Consider the following 21,488-nt stretch of genomic DNA (forward strand, 5'->3'; position numbering starts at 1 on the left):
TTGAACATCCAACGTAATACTACAAGAAAATGACTGACAGTGGTGGGAAACTATAGGGGGGAGGGGAAGGGAGATGGGATTAACGGTAGTAAATATCTGTCTGGGGACAGGGAGACACCTCATATCAACAAGGGTGCCTGACCAAAGCATATTTGTATACCTAACCCTTAACTGTACCCTACAATATCATAAAAAATGTATATATATTGATTAAAATAAAAATAAATAAAAAATAAAAATCATGTCACTTTTTTCTTGAGTTTTTTTGAGTTTCCAATTTTTTATTTAGCAAATTTGACTTTCTAGCACTCTCCAAGTAAGTCTCCATGAAGTCAGATGAGATGCCTTAGTTTGCATCATGCATCTTGCCCAATGTAGGCTAAGTTCTTGATTTGGATTAACTCCATATTTTCTCCTTGCATTCAATTCTGAATTTTCCCAACATCTAGGATTCAATTCATATCTCCCCAGAATTACCATTGTCTTGCTACAGTAGCCAACTTCAGCATCATTTATTCATACTTTTTTAAAAATATAATTATAGTTATCCCCACATATGGTAGCACCTACTTATACTTTGATTCTTTCATGTGCATCATTTTACATTTTCAACAGAATTTTCAGCTACTTTCGATAAAATGCATTGCTCTTCAAGGTCCTGTAATTTGGAGTGCATAGTGCTCATTTTTTTCAATTTGTTGAATTTGTTTATAGCTCTTTTTTTTTTAAAAAAAAAGAGGTTTGGGGAAACTTGTATCAATAGCAGTGACAAAAATAACTTATTAAATGTATTGAAAATTCAACTTGTGTCAAGCATTTTTCTAAGCACTTTACATGGATTTCATCTTTTAATCCTTCAGACAGTCTTATATACTCATCTCAACCTCTTAAGTATTATTTTTTCATGTAGATATGATGTACAGAAGTGCACAGGAATTTAATATAAAGAGGTGGAGCTCAAATTTCAATCCAGAATTCTGGCTTCAAAAATAATATTCTCAACCATTAGGCAACTTTATAATATTTATACATATCAGAGTAGAAATGGCCAAAAAAAAATGAAAGGACAGGCTTCCTATATACTAACTAAAATATTTGCTATTATTTAGCTTTGAGAATCCCTTTATGTTTACAGCTACCAGAGCCAAATATAAAAGTAATTCCTGCACTATTTTTATCTTTTGTGAATTACCAAATGCCTACTTGAACATGTTAGTTGTAGGAAAAAATGATCTCTGAGTAATAGAATGGATAGCATAAGTTTAAATTTAAATAAGATACAATTCTACTACACTTAAGATTGACATCTGCCGTGACAGAAAACACTGAATTATAGTAAATATAAGATACAAAGAGTCTTTCAAACAGCATGAACACCATCTCTGGCACATAGTAGTTCACCAAATGTTTTTGTAACTAACAATCAAAAAAGTATATTTAGATTAGGTGATATGCCCCACACCTGGAGTAAAAAGCCAATGCAAAGACTTACAAAACTAATAATGAAAAAATATAACTAATCCCCAAAGCTAATAGATAAAAATGAAATTCAATATTTACATATATGGCATATAATTTGCTTTAATAAAAATACATATGCAGATACACAGAAACATCAATGTTAACGAATATTTCTGGAAAATAAGCATACAGGTGTAATTTGTACTTTACGTTTTGAGTAGAAACAGTTTTTCCACAAGAAACTATTCATTGATTGGGTCACAATTTAAAATATGAATTATTTAAAGAGCTAATGAAAGTTATAGGCTTGGATCCTCTTAAACAGATGTATTCATGATATTTGTAGACATAAATATAGATCTACAGATTTAAAATGTAGGATTAATATATAAAGTTAATGCAATGAATATTTCAGCTCTAAGTACAGAGAGAGTATAGACCACCTATCAAGGTAAATGGTACCATGATGTAAAATTCACAAAGATGGTGGGTAAACACCTATCATACAGTTTATAACACATCATATGCATAGAGTTTACTGAAGAGAGGACACTGCAACAGGAGAGTAGGTCCAAGATGCAGTTTACTCTTTCTTTGGCTAGAAATTCTTCTCTCTTGTCTTTCTAACCTATAATTATAGTGGAAGAGAGGAGAACAGGGAAATTCTGGCATGAAGGATACTGTTATTAGGTTCTACGATCATGGCTTTCTTGCTGAGTAAATCTTGAAATGCTACTATTTTACTAATTAGTTTTTTGTAGTTTCTTCAAAAGCCCTCCTCAATTTCTGAGTCTCCCCACAATGGTTCCCTTGGTAAAAATAAAGACTTTGAATTTCTATTAGTTATTTAGTCTTGCCTCAGCATTTAGAAATCCTATGGCATCATCAGCTTCTCTAAACTGGCATCTAGCGGGTGCTAGGACTGCCTTTGGAATAGAAGAGTCTAAGGAAAGTCAGTTTCTACATCCTGTAATAATAGTTATATCCAGTACTAATATGCTCCTTGTGTAACACATGAGATCAAGTCTGAAATCAATTTAATTCTGCATTTTTAAAATAAGAAAGATGGCAAATGGTGGAAACGATCTTAGAAGCTGATTCCTTTTTAATTATAAAGGAGAAGTAGTTGCATTCATGGAATCTGGGGCCTATTATTCATATTAAATATATCCTTTAGAACAGCGGTCCCCAAACTCTGGGCCACACCAGTCTGTGACTTGTTGGGAACTGGATGCACAGCAAGAAGTGAGTGGCAAGTGGGTGAGCAAGCAAAGTTTCATTTGTATTTACAGCCTCTCCCCATCACTTGCATTATCACCTGAGCTCCACCTCAAGCTGTCAGATCAGCAGTGGCAGAAGATTCTCATAGGAGTGTGAACTCTATTGTGAACTGCACATGCAAGAAATATAGGTTGTTCGCTCCTTATGAGAATCTAATGCCTGATGATCTGAGGTGGAACTGAGGGTGATGCTATAGTGCTGGGGAGTGGCTGCAAATACAGATTAGCATTAGTGGTGAGGTTCGACTGTACAAAGACCATACTAAATCAACTGTTTGCAGACTCATATCAAAACTCTATCAGTGAGTGGCAAGTGAGTTGATGTACTTCAAGTATACAACTGCAACTGGTGGCAGACTTTAAGTCAGAATCTGACACTTATTGTAGTACGCATGTGGGCTGGGCCTCATTTTATTTATCAGTTCGTTTGGTGTCAGTTTTTGTTTTGTTTTGTTTTGTCTTTTTGGTTTCGGTTTTGGTTTTTTGGTGAGTTGCATAATTATTTCACTATATGTTACAATGTAGTAGTAATAGAAATAAAGCATACAATAAATGTTATGCACTTGAATCTTCCCAAAATCATCCCCACTCCCATCCATGGAAAAATTGTCCTCCACGAAATCAGTCCACAATGCCAAAAAATGTTGGGGACCACTGCTTTAGAAGTAATATTAGAAGAGGTGGCTACAATAAGTAATTTTGTAATATAGTTATTGAGTAGTTTTCATCTCCATAAAGATTGCCCAGGAGGTTTTTTCATACTAAAAGTTGGAAGAGATCAGTTAACACCAAAAAAGTCACTGGGTGCCTGCATAGTAGTCATAAATCATTTAGGGCAACCGAATTGGAACTGTACATATAAAAGAAACATGCCTCCCAATCACTAGTGCTCTTAAAACTTCTTTCTTTGATCTTTTAGCATTTGTGACTACAACAAAAACTTCCTTTATTATTAGTCCTAGCCAACAAGCCCAGAATCTCCCCACTGGGATTTATTATACTGCTACTATTTTCAGGCAGAAAGTCATGTGCATTAAGACTTAAATTTAATGAATTTCTGAGTAACTTTTTCTACTCCATTTGGCATGGTGCCTTGCAGACTTAGTCAAGTTGCTTCTTAATTGTCATTATAAAAATAGGAACAAAGAGGCAAAAGCCAAGATTAAGCAATCATTATCTACAATAGACTTTTCAGTCTACCAATAACTTTTTTCATGTTGCTTTCTTTTCGACAAAGCAGTTAGGGAAAAAATAAAATTACATAATCTTTAGATAAGTAGACGTTTCTTCTAAACTTACCATCTCATTATTTTTATCCCTAGACCAAAAGGAGATGAACACATTCTTAAGAACAGCTATACTGATTCAGGGTTTACACAAATTATACAAACATTCATATATATGTAGACAATTTCAGTTAAAAAGGTCACAGAAGGCTAAACATAATACATAAGGCAGAAAACAGATATACTGCAGAAAATTTTAGAAACATCTACAATCCACAGAATTTTTTTTTAGTTGGAGTCTCACTCTGTCACCCAGGTTGGAGTGCAGTGGCATGCTCAGACCACCCCAGCGCTGACCCACTGGGCTCCAGCGATCCTTCCATCTCAGCCTTTCAAGTAGCCGGAACTACAGGCGCGTGCTACCACGCCAGGCTATTTTTTTTTTATTTATTGTAGGGATGAGGTCTCACCAAATTGCCCAGGTTTGTCTCAAACCTGTGGGTTCAGGTATTCCACTCGCCTCAGCCTCCCAAAGTGCTGGGACTATAGGCTGAGCCACCAAGCCCGGCCTTTCCAGAGAAATTTGTAAAACCTTTCAGAACTAAAGTGTAGATGATCTTAAAAGAAATAATAATATTGCCATCTGATTTGTTAAAGTCTACACTGAAAGAATTCAGTTAAAATCTTAAAACCAAAAATTGTATAATTTAAATGCAATGGTGTCATAAAAATATTACCACACAGTCTAAGAAATATATAAGGCCTAAGAAACTTTACCACACCAAATGAACCTTTTGAGAATTCTAGGAAGAGGTATATAGAGATAGAGTAGCATAGTAAGTAAGAAATAAGTTTGAAATCCAGTGGTAGCTCTTGATAGTTATATGATGGTAAGATATTTAACCACCTTAAGCTTCAGTTTCTTCATGTTTAAAACAGGGATAAAGACAATATATACCCCAGAGGACTGTGATGATTAAATGGGCTAATGTATTTCCCAATGAATATGAGACTTCTATCACAATAGTAAGCATTCTATTAGTGTTATCTGCTAATACCCTACAATGGATATCATACTTTATAGTGAAAAGAAGAGAAAACTGTACAGATTGGTCAAGAAGTTTAAATGTCTTTATTCACAAATAACATAATTCTGTACACAGAAAATCCTAAGGAATTCATCTCCTTACCCCTTTCCCCCCAGAAAGCTGCCAAAACTAAAAGATGAATTTAGCAAGATCTTGTGATTCAAAATTAATATATAAAAAACTATTTCTATATACTGACAAATAATTACAAAAAACAAAGACAGTACCACTTACAACACCAAAATAAACAAAATATTAGTTATATATTTTATCAAGGGTGATTAATATTTCTCACATTTAAAACTATAAAATAGTGCTATAGAAATACTAAGTAAATGAAATAGATACCATTTTGTAGATTTAAAAAGTCAGTATTGTAAGGATGTCAAATTTCTCCAAATCTGTCTGTAATTTAACACAATCAATCAAAATTCTAAAAGTATTTATTTAAAATGGCATTTTATTTACACTACCTCGTTCCAAATCTCACTATAAAATTACCAAAATCAGGCTATGCTATAAAACTGCAATGATTAAAGCATTGCCACAGTAGAGCAATGAACTAGAAGAAAGTAGCAGAAATACCCTGAGACTTTGCCAAAGTCTTTTATCAGTGCAAGGAGGTCTTTGACAGATTCTCTTGGGTTTTTGAGGTATAGAATCATGTCATCTGCAAAGAGGAATAACTTAACTTTCTCAAAGTAGCAGAAATAAATCAAATGTATATAGTGTATTAACTTTCAATAAATGTCCCAAGACTATTAAGTAGAAGATAGGATAATATTATAAATAATTTGTGATGAGACAACTGGACATACATGAGAATAAAATTAACTTTTATCCTCACTTTATGCTACATACCAAATTAATTCAAGGTAGATAATTACTCTAAACCTACAATTAATATTGTCAAGTCTCTAAAAGAAAACATAGAATAATATCTTTGTGGTTTTGTGTTTGTCAGAAATGTTTTAGAACTTTAAAAGAGCATGATTTATAAAACAAAAAATTATGTTATAGTTAAGCAAATTTAAAATATTCTGTTCTCAGGAGACCCCATTAATTAAATGTAAAGACCACTGACCGACTAGAAGATAATGTATATTTGTGATGAGGAACAAATATCCAGGATGTGTGGGGGGAAAAGTCTACCATTTAAAAATAAACTCCAAGTTATCCAGACATGCACCTATTTTATTGCAAGGAAACTAAGTATCATTGAAGAATAAGCCTGCTCTAACAGCACACATGTGCACCATGTAACTTTCTATCAGTCTTCCTCCAGTGGGCATACATCAATATGGCAGGATAAATGTTTAAATGTGATGGAAAAAAAAAAGTAACCAAACATTCTAGAGTACTGTCAGACACTGCCTCCTGCTTACTAGAAGTCCTGAAGGCACAACAACATGTGCCTGAGTCTTATTAGTCAGACTTAGGGTTTCAAAGTGATAAATGAATGATATTTTGGTCTGCATTAATGAGACCCTGAAACTATCCAACCGTTTTCCACAGTTGCTAAGTTGATAATTGGAAGTCACACTTCAGAAATGATAGAAAAACAGTATCATTTCCTTGTCTGTAAAGATCAAGGGTTATTTCAGGCAAAGGGTCAAGTAGAAGATTGAGTTGGAAAAAAAAAACAAAACGCTCTAGGCTCTCAAATTTCTATAGACAACAACCAGGCTGAGAAAGCAACTCAGATGCCTGTGAGGGACATTTCGTCAGAAGGAGCCAAGGACTATAGTGAAAACAGAAGATGTGTCAAAGGATAGAGCTATGAAGAACAGGGGGCTGGTGACCCACTTCTAGGGATAAAAACTAAGAGCACCACATCCCTCCTTGCAAGTTGAGCGAGTGGGATTTCAGAACTGCTGTGGACCAGTGATGCTGCATGCTTCTCACTCTTTCTCTTTCTCAGTGGGGAATGTTTATTCTGTCTGTACTTCCACTGTATGTTGGCTGTATAAGTGCAGATAAGCTGACTTTTTATCGTATAGGTTTCCGGATCAAGAGACTATGGGAACGGCTCAATTTCTCAACCTCCATTTAAAAGTATCCTTGCAACTGTCAGGGGAGGGGGAGTGGGATTGGCAATTGAGGGAAACTGCTAGGGGAGGGAGGGGCACACCTCATCAACAAGGGTAACTGCATAATCAATGTTTGTATACCTAACCCTGAGTTGCACCCCACATCTTTATAATAAAAAAAAGAGATGATCAGGCCATGAGGGCTCTGTCTCCATGAATTGATTAATGTAATTACTGAGGGAGTGAGTTTATTATAAAGGTGAGTCTGGCCCCCTCTTGCTCACTTGCTTTTGTTCATCTTCCTCCTTCTGTCGTGGAATGACACAGCAAGAAGGCCCTCACTAGATGCAGACCCTGCAACTTTGGGCTTCCCAGCCTTCAGAATTGTGAGAAATAAGTGTCTTTCCTTTAAAAATTAAAAAAAATAAATTAAATAAAATAAAAGTATCCTTGCTCTGTATCTTTTGCAATTTCAATCACTAAAGTGGTGCAGGCTATCTCTGTCCCAAAGCTGTGATGTTAGAAGACGTGACACAAGCAGAAGCTTGAAAAACCATTCCATATTTTTTTTTCTTTTTTCTCTGCCTCTGTCATGAGGACATGCCTGGGGGAGACTGCAGCATGTTGAGACACGTGGAACAGCTAAGATTCATCCAACTCACCCCAACTGAGACCAGCCAAGATCAATGAACCTTAATAGACCTCCAGCAGAATCTAACCAAAATTGTTGGTTCCCTCTCCTGAAGGGAAAAAAAAACCTTCGTTGTCTTAAACCACCGTATCTTTACTTATACAGAGTCATTCAATGTTTTTGAGAAAATGGAAATTCTAAATGTAAAACTAATCATTGCTACCACTAAAGACTCAAAATAAAAATTTTGTTTGATACAATAGATACTTGGGTCTTGGATAGTGACCCAGGATTATTGTAAACTTTTTAAAGAAATGATACCAATTATCACCACTTTGCATAAGTGCTCTCCTTGCAGGCATAAAATCCATAAAATCTCATACATAACATCTATCATATGCTTATAATTTTATTCACTCTCTAGGAGTAGAATACACTAGAAACAGATTGCTTTTTGTGACAAAAATCGCAATATACTTTTAATATACTGTTTTAAGAACATGTCGGCTTCCTGACCTGGTACTAAAATTTAGCTCACAGGAAACTCAACTGCCTTACCATCAAAGGACAGCACACTAATCCACTGTATTTATAATAATGAATGTTTAAGACTTAGGGCGCAAAAGATATCAGGTGCTTTAGAAGTCTTATTAATATAAATGTATAGCAAGTTAAAGATAGAGAATGTAAGAAAAAAATTAAATCTTCCAACCCCATAAACTTCCCGAGAATTTTCAGCATGCTGAACTATCTCATCCCAAATGAAAGAACAAGTTCTGAATCTCCCTTAAACTAAGAAAAACAGGTGTCACAGTTGGTGGGCTGCTTGCTTAGCTGAATAATTAAGCATCCACTGGGTCTTCCAAGGAAACACAGAAACCACCCCACACAAATCATTCAACTGTAAATAACTGAAGGGAACTGATTTTGTTCAAGATGCAGGGCTTTTTTTTTTAAACACAGAGTTTATACAGAGCAGAGCGTTTGAGGTTTATTTTCCTCTGAATGCAGTATTAGAGCTCCAAGACTAAAGACCCAGACCTGAAAGGGCAGCTCCATGGTCTTATCCTCTCTAGGGTCCTATTGAGACTTTATTAGACTTTGGAGAAGAGATATGAGATAAAAAGTGATAGGAGTAAGTATATTTCTGAATATATTTCTAAAGTACCTAGATCCGGCCAGGAGCAGTGGCTCACATTTGTAATCCCAGCACTTTGAGAGGCCGAGGCAGGAGGATTGTTTAAGGCTAGAAGTTCAAGACCAGCCTTGGCAACATAGCAAGACCTCATCTCTACCAAGAAAAAAAAGTACCTACATCAGTACATTAGTACTCATAATTAGCGCCTATATTTTAAAGCTATATTTTTAATGTACCCAGATAAGGACCTAGCATATAAAAAGCACTCAATACATGTTGACTCTGTTTATTATTTCTTATACAATAAATGTTTACTGAGTGCTCACTAGCAGTAAGCCATTGTGCAAGAGAAGCTCCCTAATGAAATGTGTGTGGAACTTTGAACAATGTATTCTTTGAAAACTAGCTTTAAAATGACTTGTGTGCGATGGAAACACTTCGTAACCAATGTTTAAGAAATAATTGGATTCATAAATGGGATTAATTTGTGTTACTAAAATCTGCATGCTTTTATACATGTAGGTGTGGTGTGCAATCACTTATAGAATTAGTCAGTAGAAACAAGATCAAGAACGGGGTATTGTATCCTGAAGTTTCCAAATGTTAAGCTAATGTCTGTATTACTTTGGGAGAAAATAACACCACATCGTATCAGAAATTTTCCCAGTAAGCAAGTGCATGCAGATAACTCAAACTACCACCAGATGGCAGCACATCCCCATGATAGCACCATCCATTCTTGGCTTAGTCAGTGGTCAAAAAGGAAAATGTTCCCATTAAATCCTAAGAAATGTTCAATCTAGAAAGAACTTCGGGATCAATTTAGCTAAAGTTTCCCTTCATATCCCAAAAAGGAAACTGAGTTTCTTAAAAACTAAGTGATTTATCCAAAGTCAAAAAATAGTGATTTATCCAAAGTCAAAAAATAGTGACAGAACTGGAGTTACAAAAGCACCTTCTGGTCCTCAGGGCAGATGCCCCAACAGTATCATAAACCTTCATCGGGTCCTTCCTCTGCCCTAGATCCTGTGAGGATTGCTGCTTCTAAGATGGAAGGATACATAAATGGTACAGTGAACAAGTTTATCTTAGGTCCTTCAAACCTTTTAGTTCCAGCTCTCTCTATCCTAAGAGGGAGTTCTTCTAGTGACTTCCAATTTCCTGCCCCTTTCTACAACAAACTAGGAGAAATTCTGATACCAATAGCCTAATCATTATTTCGCTGAACTTCATTTGTTTACTTTAACCACAAAATAAATGGTTATCTTTCAAGTTAAAGCAATACTGAACTATAGAAGTCGATAAACATTTTACTTGACTTTAAAATCAGATTCTCCTGAAGGCTGAACCCAGTCAGGTGACTGGCCTTCCTGGTTTCGAGAGTTTTTCCAGAATGCAAGACTTTCAGTTCTAGAACAGGGAGAAGCATTTACATGGGTCTGTGGTGTGATGTGTAACATCTCTCTTTTCTCTACTCTGCCATCTCTCTCTTCAGGTTGGCCAACACAGAGAAGACACTGGGTGTAAAATCCTGCTACAGTTTGAACGTTTGTCCCTCCAAAACTCACGTGCTGGAAACTTAACAATGCAGCAGCGTTGGGAAGGTGGGCCTTTCAGGAGTGTTGAGGTCATGAGGGCTTCGCCTTCATGAAAGGATTAATGCCACAGTAAAAAGGACTTTGGGGAGTGGATTCCCCCTTCTGCTCTGCTGCCATGTAAGGAACAATGTTCTTCCCTTCTGGAGGATGTAGCATTCAAGGCATCATCTTGGAAGCAGAATCTATTGCTTGACACATGAACATATGTTAGAAAGGTTGAAAACCAGTGTGATCTAGTGGACAGTGCCTGGAGGGTGACATGAAGAAGCCAAGATCTCATTTTATTTTGATTCCGACCTGTTCCGTGGAAAGTCAGATTTCCCACCTGGAAAGTGGGTAGAATCATCTCAAATCTCCCTTAGACTTCCGTTAAGATTCAGGTCCTTAATTATATGAATCCTCCTATTAGAATAACTTACATTCTCATATTGATCATCTCTCTTGGCCATTTACCACAGCCCTATGTCTATATAAATTATATTTTAAGCCGCTTTTACAAACTGTAAAGCATTAACCATTATGTAAAACAGAAAACGCCATCCCATTTGACCAATCTGGAAACATATCTTCCACAGATTGGCTTGTCTGAACCACACTCACGTCCAACATCCTTGACCCCACAACCACTAACTTTATCACACTCTTTCAGAGAAAGATGCTGAAACCGATCCATGGTGTAGTTAAAGACCTTCGCAGGTGTAGCCCTTCACGAAAGGGATAAGGTGGGTGCTGCAGAAGAACTTGCTTGAATGAAAAGTGTTGCAGGACGTTGGACTCGAGTTGACTGGGGACAGGTCTGAGGAGTGGGAAGCCTGGGGAGTGTGGGCCGCATGACTGGCCCTTGGGAAGAATCCTGCAGTCTCCCAAGGTCCTGTGGAGAAGGTGATTGGGAAACAGCCTTTCCAAGCTGCAATTCCCCACAGCACCCACCAGGTGGACACCCCGTCTACTCCTTGGGGGCTGATGTAAAAGACTTCCGGGGATGAGGATTTCCAGAGTTAATGGCCCCAGAGGGAAGGGCTGGGCCCAGGGCTGCACGTGAGCGAACAGACACACTCAACAGCACGATTAAGCCCTGGCACTGAATCACTTGCTCAGAAGCAGACTTGGAAACAAAATCAGCAGCCCCTCTGTCTTTTCCATATCCCGGCCATGCCTGCCACTGCAGAATCCTCCCCTAGTCCTCTCAGGGTTCAAATCTCAGAGGCCCTTGGCATCCCTCCAAGCCCCAAAACTCCAGTATTCTAGAAATCATGCCTCAGAATTCAAGCATCAGGTTAGGGAGCTTAGCCCTGAGCGTGAGAGAGGTTCTGCCCCCTTCCCAGAACTGGTTAAATCAGAAAAGAACCCAGTGTGAAGTGCAAAAGGAGGCTGACCGGGAGGGGACAGCAGAGACAGAGGGTAACCGGGCAAAGGCTTGCAGGACGGTGGGCAGAGTCAAAAGTAAGTCGTTTTGCAAAAGGAAGAAACTTCTTAGTTTGCACTTGTTTTCTTAGTCCAAATTTGCAAAAGCCTATAAAATGAGCCCGGATATGTATATCCCCTCCTGGGGTCTTTTCTCCTACCCAGTAGAAAGGTCTGACACACACCCCTCCTGGGTGCCCCTCAGTGACTCTTTCCTCAAACTGTTGCTGCAGCAGAGCCATCTGTCACCCTCCCAGCGTCTGCAGCCTTCTCTGGAAAGCTGAACTCCCAACAAGCTGTGGCCCAGGCTCAGGGACGGCCGCTGCGGTCACAGCGGGACTGGGGAGGAGACACAGCAAAAGAGAGGCTCGTTGCGAACTTCTCGGAAGTAAAGCAGACTCTAGACATGTCTTTATAATCCAAATAAACAAGGAAGCACGGAGCAGACTCTATGAGTAAGGCATTATTTTTAAAGGCCAGCCTCTGCCCCCCAGCAGTCCTAAATTATGCCCTGAATGAAGGTGTTATAAAGGAGTATGGAATCTGAAACACTTTATCAATCAACGCAGGTGGGAGATTATCAAATAAGACCTCTTTAACTTCATATGTGAATAAATTGCGATCTAAAGTTGGAACACGAAAAGGTACTTAAATTCACTCACTATATACAGTTATATATAGAGGATGTGTGAATAGATATATGTGTGTGTATACAGGGGATTATATATTTTTCAAGCATGAGGGTCTGACGGAATGAGGACTGGAGGAAATAACCAACTACCCTCTACTCTAAATAAGAGTGTAGACTACGGTTGGGAACTTGATACTTGTGTTTTGTTTTGTTTTTCAAAGATAAAAGTTGATAAATAGCAGAGATGAAGTAATAACTGTCATGAAGACTTAAAGGAAGGAGCCAAATCCCATCTGGTTGATTTTGAGAAATCTGGCACAACTGAGATAGGTTCCTGGAGGGGATAAGAATGGGGGTGGTGGGGAGAGGGTTATAAGAATCCCTAGCAAAGGGAGGACCTAAGAGAAAAAGTACTGATCCAGGAGAATCCAAAAGCAGAGTCTGCATTAATAGGAGGAAAATGTGGTCCGGTTTGGATAAATGGGGAGTAGAAGAAGACTGTCGTGCGGAGGCTTTGAATGTCAGACTATTCTCAATGTTACTACTCACTTTGGCAAGAGATTGGGAAGCCTAATATTTTTTTTTAAAGAGAAGTATTCTATGGAAGACTGAGGCGGAAGTATCGCCTGAGCCCAGCAGGCTGAGACTGCAGTGGCCATGAATGTGCCACAGCACTTCAGTCTGGGCAACAGAGTGAGACTCCAACTCAATTATATATATATATTCTAATAAGATGCTGTCAAAGAATAAACACAAGGCAAGCCAAAGAAAGGAACATGGTTATTGTGTGTCTACATTCCTCAAATCAAAATCTCAGCTGTCTGGGTCTGTCCATCCAGTCACCCTCTGATCCAACTCTCAGCCCCCTCATCCACCCATATTGCCACTTGGAGAAACACCTAGGCCCTGAGCCAATCTCAATCCCAAATAAACAAATGTCTCAGATTAGCAGAAATATCCCTAATTTTATGTTATCAGATGTTTTTCCTCATACATATACCGTTTGGATTTTTTTAAAAATACAGTCATACAGTAACTCGTGTTTGCTTTCTTTGCCAAAAAGATGGGAGAGAGAAGTGAGAAGTAAGGGCTATGGATGAGATATGTCTAGAAAAATTGTAAAGGTATAACAAGATGTCCAGGAAATAAAACAATGACAAAACAAAATGAAAACAAATAGAGAGATGTTATACATGTGTTACATAAATACAGCAAATTGCAAAGTAACTCTAGTAAAATGTGAAAGTAACACAAGAGTATTGGAAGCAAGACTAAAACCAACTGTCAAATCTGCAGATATTTCATCAACACAATGCCAAACATTCTGGCTCTTTGATAAGCACTGAGTCACAAATCAATTTAAAAAATAAATCCATCCAACTATGTCCAGCAGAACAAAGATAAACAAATGACCTGCAAACTGGCACGTTTCATTCACTTGTGGTATCTTTGATATAATAGTAGAACGAATAAGGTGTCTACTGATGCCAGCTTCAGTGTAGTATCCTAACATGCTAATATTTAGGCTCCTCAGCTAGGAGGTTGCCCACTCTGTTTGTAGAGCCCTCCGAATCTGAAATTCTCCCCTCAACAAAACTGCCTGTGAGCTAGGCAAGCAAGTCTGCTGTTACTTCCTTACCACTTTTCACTCTGATCCACTGCCAGTCTCTCTGGCTCTCTCCTCTGTTTGCCTGTCCCATTCTCTCTCGGGCATATGTGAAGGACTAGAAACTGCCCTCCCCACTCCTCGTCCATCCTGGAAGAAAATGAACACAAGAGCTCAGAGCTGTTCCCCCAGGGCTCCACATGGCTGATTTCCATAGGAAACAATCAACTTGACTCTGGTGTGATTGTTCGGGTGTAGAGGCCGGTTGAGAGGGAGGTGGAGGTGGCCCTGAATGGGGCGGCCTTGCCCACGGCTCTAATGAGGGTCAGGACTGCAGCAACAACCATGACAGATGGGGTATGAATACCAGACTGGCACCTTGAAAAAGTTTCTCATGGGTCCGCAGAGAGATGGGGCAGAACACTGACGAGATATCCCTGCTTCTGACTGACTCCCCATTATGAAAAAGGCAATGAGTAATCAATATGTCCCTCAACCAGTTTTGGTGAAACTATACCACCCCAAGGAGACACAACAAACTTTCCTTCAGGTAACAGGTGTTGAGTGCACCTTCACCGAAGTGGACCATTTCTAGAGCCAGGATGTAGCCACGGACATTGAATCTTGTCATTTCTCTGTGTAAAAATGTCACCATGTCTCCCTGTGGTCAGCAGTACCAAATCCAAATGCCATAGGCTGATTCTGCTTGGTCAGAGTTGACCTGATCTCATGCTTAACCTACCTTCTGCACGCATGCGTTCACGTGCACACACACACACACACACAAACACACACACACACACACACACACACACACACACACACACACACACGCACACACGATGACCATCAATCCATGTGCTGATCCCTTGAAACAGTCCTTATTCCAGGAAACCCCAATTACTTTCAAGCCTGTAGTTTACCCCTGCCATTGCCACTGTTTGAACTACTTCTCATTTCACTACTTTAGATACAAATTAAATGTCTTTATAACCCTGTCTTCTCTTTGTACAAATCTCCCTCTCTGCCATGTAGCACGAGTCAATACTTACATATTAGCAACTATCACATTTTTTTCTGGGGTTATGTAATGATCTGTCTTCTTAATAGAAATAAATCTCCTTGAAGGATTCAGCTGGGTCTTATGTGTTAATTCCCAGACTAGATCCTGGTGATAGTTTTTGATTTTTTGTTTTTAAATGCCTACAAAAATGAACTTTTTGGTGTTGGCCATTTGTAAAGAATACAGATGTCTTGGGATCATAGGTTGTGCTATGTTCTTCTTTTAAATTCTTTTTACTTGCATGCCAGGTCCACAAAGCATAAGGCAGTGAATGGTCAATATATTTGCTTAGAGACTACCATTTGATTGGTGCCTTCTGTGTGCCAGTCATTTTACATATACAGGTTGACCTTTTTTTTTTTTTTTTTCTCAAAACCATCCTGTGAGGGGCACACCTTCTCACTATTACAGGTGAAGAAATCTGGAGCTTAATTGTGGAGGTTGCTCACTGCCACACAAGAAGTGAGTATTAGAAGTGATATGAAAATCCTGGTCCAATAGCCCTTTTTTCCATGGACCCCTGTGTTCTCACTAAGGTCACAGATTTGTTAGAAAATGTGCTCTTCATTTCCTGCAATTGTACTTCTCCTTTTCCTCAGAGAAAGGGAGAGGGGTTATGAGTCTTTCACAGAAATTTCTGCTTACCTTAAATAACATGCCATGCAAATTTAAGGGAGAAAAGGAATGAGGACCAAATATTTCACTTTCAAGCTAAACTTGTCCTCTCCAGAAGAGGTGGATATGTTGTAAGCATTGCAACTTCATGAGCTGTTTGAAAAAAGCAATCATAGTAAGAGCTAAACAGTAGGTACCCATGGACACAAAGATGGAAAGAATAGGCACTGGGGACACCAAAAGGAGGGAGGAGGGAAAAGGGGGGCAGGATTTAACACTACCCATCAGGCATAATGCTCACTCTTTGGACAGGGGCAACAAACACAAACACAATTCACACTAGCGGGCAATACGCCCATGTAATACGCCCATGTAATGCTCCTGTAGGCCCTATGTCTAAAAAATTTTTTAAAGTAATCAGAGGGAAATTGAATTATGAAATAATTGTACACAGGCATAGTGAAAAGAACACTGTTATGGGGTGGGCAATCCTGAGTTACAGCTTTTTCATTCTATAAGTAGATCTAGGATCATAAACACTTTGTTAAATATCTCAGAACATCAATCTAACCCATCTTTTTTACTAGTCCAACTGAAGGAATTGAACTAGATAAATGTAGAGTCAATCAAGATGTGTGAGCGCCTTCAGTTCTAGTCTATTACTTCAAGTCATCGCCAATATATTTTAATGATTTAGATAAGGCAGATTAGAAGTTCCTGACCTATATATAGTAAGCATTAAATAAATATATTTTGAATGACTGAAAGCAAAGGTAATGACATGTAACAACTGACCCAAGTAAGTTGAAGGTGCCAAGAGGTAGGAATTATTTTTATGCTTCCTTTGAGAACTTAAGAGGAGCAAAGGGACTGGTTTCAATTTAAGAAGAAATATTTGGGGTGAGGCATCCAAGAGGAGAGGTGAGTAAAAGGAAATTCAGAAGCGAGAACAAAAACCCAGACAGAATACAAGTGTAGACAGAAGGAGAGTAAATTATCTTTTGGAGTTGCCAGATCACCTGTAGATCCAGCGTCCCTATCCTCACCCCAGCTTCTCAGAATGGAAAGGACTTCACTTGTATAAAAAGAAAAAGAAACACTCTTACTCTTAGAATTTTTGAAAAACAAAGAAGAATAAAGGAGGTTAGATCCTCATCTGAGCCCTATTTTCTGCAAAGCTGGATGCATTAGATGCTAATCCCTCAGGCCTTAGGGGGCTGCCACACTCAGTCTATGACCCCTAATCCCCGCTTAGAGGTCCCCTAGAGTAAGTGATACTGTGCTAACTGCCCGGATGGGACTCTGGCCACATCTGGTCCCAGGGCCTTCTGCTCTGCATTGAAATAGAAGGATGGATAAACAATTTGGATTTTTCTCTTATTCTCCTTTGAAGGGTGCAACCTTATTACACAAAGTGCTGAGCTCCTGACTCAATTAGTCTGCTAATGTGATTATATGCTAATCTGGGTTTTAGTTTGCATCTGATTTTCATGTTATTTACTTGATTTTAAAATAAGCAGAGGCCCTCCCATCTACAGTTCCCACTCCCTAATAGAATGCATCAATCCTCTCTTGCTACATGATCCAGGTGTTCTTCAATTCAAATTAGATCAGTCCAGTGTGAGTGGCTGTGTGAAGGTACAGGCCTAACTCTCTTTTTTGACATTTTGTAACTCCTAAAAATATTATTGGTTCAGTCCTTGATGTGTGTTTATCTATTGAAAAAAAAAAGAAAATTTTTACCCATTAAAAAACAAATCTCCATAGAAATCTGAGCACATGGTGATGGATCATGAATGACTATTACAGATTTTTTAATTCATTCTGTGTTTCTAATAATTTTGTCAATAATAGTAATAAGTACAGTAAATACTTACATGTCACTTCTATGCCCAATATGTTCCCAACAGATCTATGAGGAAGATAAAATTATTATCTTGGGGGCTTTTTTGGATTGTTTTACTTGTGTGTGTTTTTGGAGTTGGAGTCTCACTCCATCGCCCAGGTTGGAGTGCAGTAGCACACTCATGGCCACCCCATCCTCAACCTGCTAGGCTCAGGTGATCCTTCCACCTCAGCCTTCCAAGTAGCCAGAACTACAGACATGTGCTACTAGGCCCGGCTAATTTTGTGTGTGTGTGTGTGGAGATGAGGTCTCACCAAGTTGCCCAGGCCGTTCTTAAACCTGTGCGCTCAGGCAGTCTCCTCACCTCGGTCTCCCAAAGTGCTGGGATTACAGGCTTGAGCCACCACGCCAGGCCATATTGTTTTACAGATAAGGAAAGTAAGGTACAGAGAAATTTTTTATGTCCAAGATTATATTGTTAGTAAGAGGCAGAGCTGGAGGAAAGATGTCTTTTATTGTTTGCTTAATGAAATTTAAAAATAAAAAATGTACCCCCAAAATGTTACCACATTGGAATATGATGGATGAATATTAAGAAAGTCTTGTCTAGATTTATATAGAATTTCAGGAAAGCCCAAATTGCGATGGGGCTTTCTAAACTTATACTTTAAATTGAAGCATCTCAAGTAAGAATAATTAGGGTTGAGTCAGAGAGTGGGTGAAGGGCAAATGGCATGGCAAAATATATATATTTATTTTTTAAATTCACTTTGTCTTTTAATCGGCTTACGCAGTGTCCTCTTTGGAAAGGGAAATTAGCCAAAGAAGCAAGAAAAGAGGGTAACAACGAGGTCAAAGAGGACAGAGAAAAACAATCTCTCTCAAATATCTATTTATGCTCAGTAAACCTGTATTTAATGACTATCATGTGCTAATTAAAGATGGGCTCAGTGCAGACAATATAGAGATTAGTTAAAAAAAAATTCCTAAAAGCAGAGTTTATAATAGTGCAGCATAGTAAAAAAGATAAAAATGAGTATACAAATGTCTCTAACACAAGGCAGACTATGAGAGATTTCATTGAAAGCATTATAAAATGCAGTGGAAGCTTAGGAAAGGAAAAGATCACAAATCTAAAAGTATTCTGAGTGTATGTTCTGAGAAATACCCTTTCCCTGGACCCTGGGTTACAGAAATACAGAAAGAATGAATGTCCAGGAATCTCTTGAGCAGAATTTATTGGGGTTCTGACAGAATGAGATTTTCCTCAAAATCTGAACGCCAGGCTACCCATTGCCTAAGTCGATACATTTAGGAAGAGAAGGGAGGAGGGTCAAAGGTGAGGATCTAGGATCCTTTGATAGAGAAAAAATAGTCGGAGTCATGAATGCCCTGGGTATACCTGGGCTCTCTACCCAGAGAGTTAGTGTAAGACAATCTAAGAAAAATTTCTTTCCTCCAGTCCTGTCATGAAAAAAGACAAAATCTAAATAGTAAATATTTTTTCTCCTTATAAAAAAAAATGCCATTGATGTGAGTACTGTTCTTTCCTCATTGTGTTCAGCACGGTTTTGCCCAGCCCCTAACGGCAGACTTTGCTAGCACAGATGGGACCTTTCAACCCAGGCTGAGTTTCTATTCTCTGGCTAGCACCCGACTCCAGCCAACACAAAACTCCCCTCTAATTGTAATTGAATCCACACTTTTATAGCTCATTACCTCTCTGATAGATTAGATTAGATCAGGCTGAAGCTGTGGCCGGCCCCTACCCCGGGCCCAGGTTGGAGCACAGAAAAAAGGGGCAGGCTTAGACAGAAACAAGGCACCTGACAGAGTGATCTGTCTTTCCTCCCAGCAATTAATCCATTTCTCTCCATGACAACCTTCTCCTCCTGCATTTCCTGCCTGACACACACAGCCACCCTTTGGGTATCAAAGGTTGAGACTCTTTTACAAGTCAGAGAACAAAAGAGATGCATGGGCCCTAAAGATTACCCAGCCTTAACCACTTTTGTTTTAGAAATGAGGAAACGGAAGCCCAGGTAAGGGGAAATTCCCAGCAGAGAACCCAGGTATAGTGGTCCTGGACTACTCAGATCTTCTGCAAGAGCACTTACTGGTTCGGCTTTGGTCCTTCAGGACCCCCAGCTGCGTATGCAGCCAGGCCACATTATCCCTGTGCTGTTCCCAGCTCAGGACAGGTCCTACAGCATGCAGGACACCTCACAGACAATTCTGGCTCAGGGACTCTCCATTCACATGGCCAAAACTTTCTTAGAACTACGCTGCAGGCTGGGTCTCTTCCCTTGCACAATCCTGCCTTCCCCTCTCCTTCCATAGGTATCAAACCTGCGTGTGACGATCTAAGGGCTCTCCTAGCCTGCTCATGTTCCCTTTCCTTTGTCCTTCATAGGCATTTCTTCCCACAAAAATGTCTTGGTTATCTACGCATATCTTGGTATCTCTTTCTCAAATATCTCAAATTTATATACCTAGACTCTTGCCTCACATTTGAGTGATACTTTCTCTCCTCACACAAAGACAATGATGTATTTACTTAGTGGTTCTATCGTTTTTTAAAGAAATCCTCTCTATAGATCTGTATAAATATAATTTTGGCCGGGCTCGGTGGCTCAGTCTGTAATCCCAGCACTTTGGGAGGCCAAGGCGAGTGGATTGCCTGAGCCCATGGGTTCGAGACTAACCCAGACAACTTGGCAAGACCTCGTCTCTACAATAAATCAAAAATTAGCCGGGCATGGTAGCCCACACCTGTAGTTCTGGCTACTTGGAAGGCTGAGGCGGAAGGATCACTGGAGCCCAGCAGGTGGATGCTGGAGTGGCCGTGAGCATGCCACTGCACTCCAGCCTGGGCGACAGGGTAAGACTCCCACTCAAAAAAAAAAAAAAAAAAAAAAAAAATATATATATATATATATAGCTTCTTTTGTAGTGTTCTTTCTTTGAGTGAAGTTTTTTTTAGAAAACCATAATCATCTTTATTTTGGTTCTCATTTCCAAGGGTCACATGTGAGATAACTTCAGATTAGTGCCCCCAGACACAGGTTGAAAGGTGGTGATTTCTAGACCCCTTCAGCCACAGGAAACATAAGTTTTGCAAGAGTCTCATTCTGAACTCTTGATGGGTACTTTTATGGTCCTATTTCAGTCGACCTGTTTAAACTCCATATTATTAACACACTGTCTTCCAAAGAGCACTGCCCTGATTGCAATTATGGGAGGGATTGGGTCAGAATTTAAAGAAAGGATTATTCCTGTACAAATTCTGATTAAAATGGGCTTCCCCAACCTCAGTCGAAAAGATTAACAACTGCCCAATCTCCTACAGCCAGCAAGTCTTCGTAAATAACTCCCAATCTCTCTACTGTTAGTTTATCTGCCAAGGATTAAACTGAGAGGCAGCTCCCAAAACCTGCATTAAAATAAATACAAAGTAGAGCCCTTCCGTTCCTGGCAGCTGTTGAACTCAAAGCAAGGAACCTAGAAATCTCTGCAACCTAAATTTCAAGGTGTTGGGGTGTGGATATGAGTTGTATTTGGCTATTGGGTTCAATCAGCAAGGTCGGGAGAGCTCTGTCTTCACATTGCTTGAATGGAAAACATCCCAACAAAGTAGAAAGAAGAGGAAACTTGTAATCAAAAGACTGGAATTCAAGGGCAAACTTGGCCACGTATCACTGATATTTCTGGTTTTCTCATCTGAAAATAGTACTGACCCTATCGTTTGTCTGACACTGATAATAAGATATGATGCATGCATTAGGTTTTAGAAACTATAAACCGCTTGTGGGGGAGACCACTGACAGTCTTCAGAATCTGTTTTCCGCTTCTTAGGTAGAATTGAAGGTGA

At 39.1% G+C, this 21,488-nt stretch overlaps 1 protein-coding gene across 1 annotated transcript in view; it reads right to left on the reverse strand.

The window, feature by feature from the left end:
- The window catches only part of LOC103261871 (olfactory receptor 9K2-like), a 21,500-nt gene extending 10,375 nt beyond the window's left edge, over positions 1-11,125 (reverse strand). Inside the window, 1 exon segment of the mRNA XM_008059465.2 lies at positions 11,053-11,125. Within this exon segment, the coding sequence (XP_008057656.2) occupies positions 11,053-11,125 (73 nt within the window).
- Positions 11,126-21,488: the final 10,363 nt, after the last annotated feature.

Source organism: Carlito syrichta, unplaced genomic scaffold (genome assembly GCF_000164805.1).
Source record: "Carlito syrichta isolate Samal-C Ts95f unplaced genomic scaffold, Tarsius_syrichta-2.0.1 Scaffold304099, whole genome shotgun sequence".
Lineage (NCBI taxonomy): Eukaryota > Metazoa > Chordata > Mammalia > Primates > Tarsiidae > Carlito > Carlito syrichta.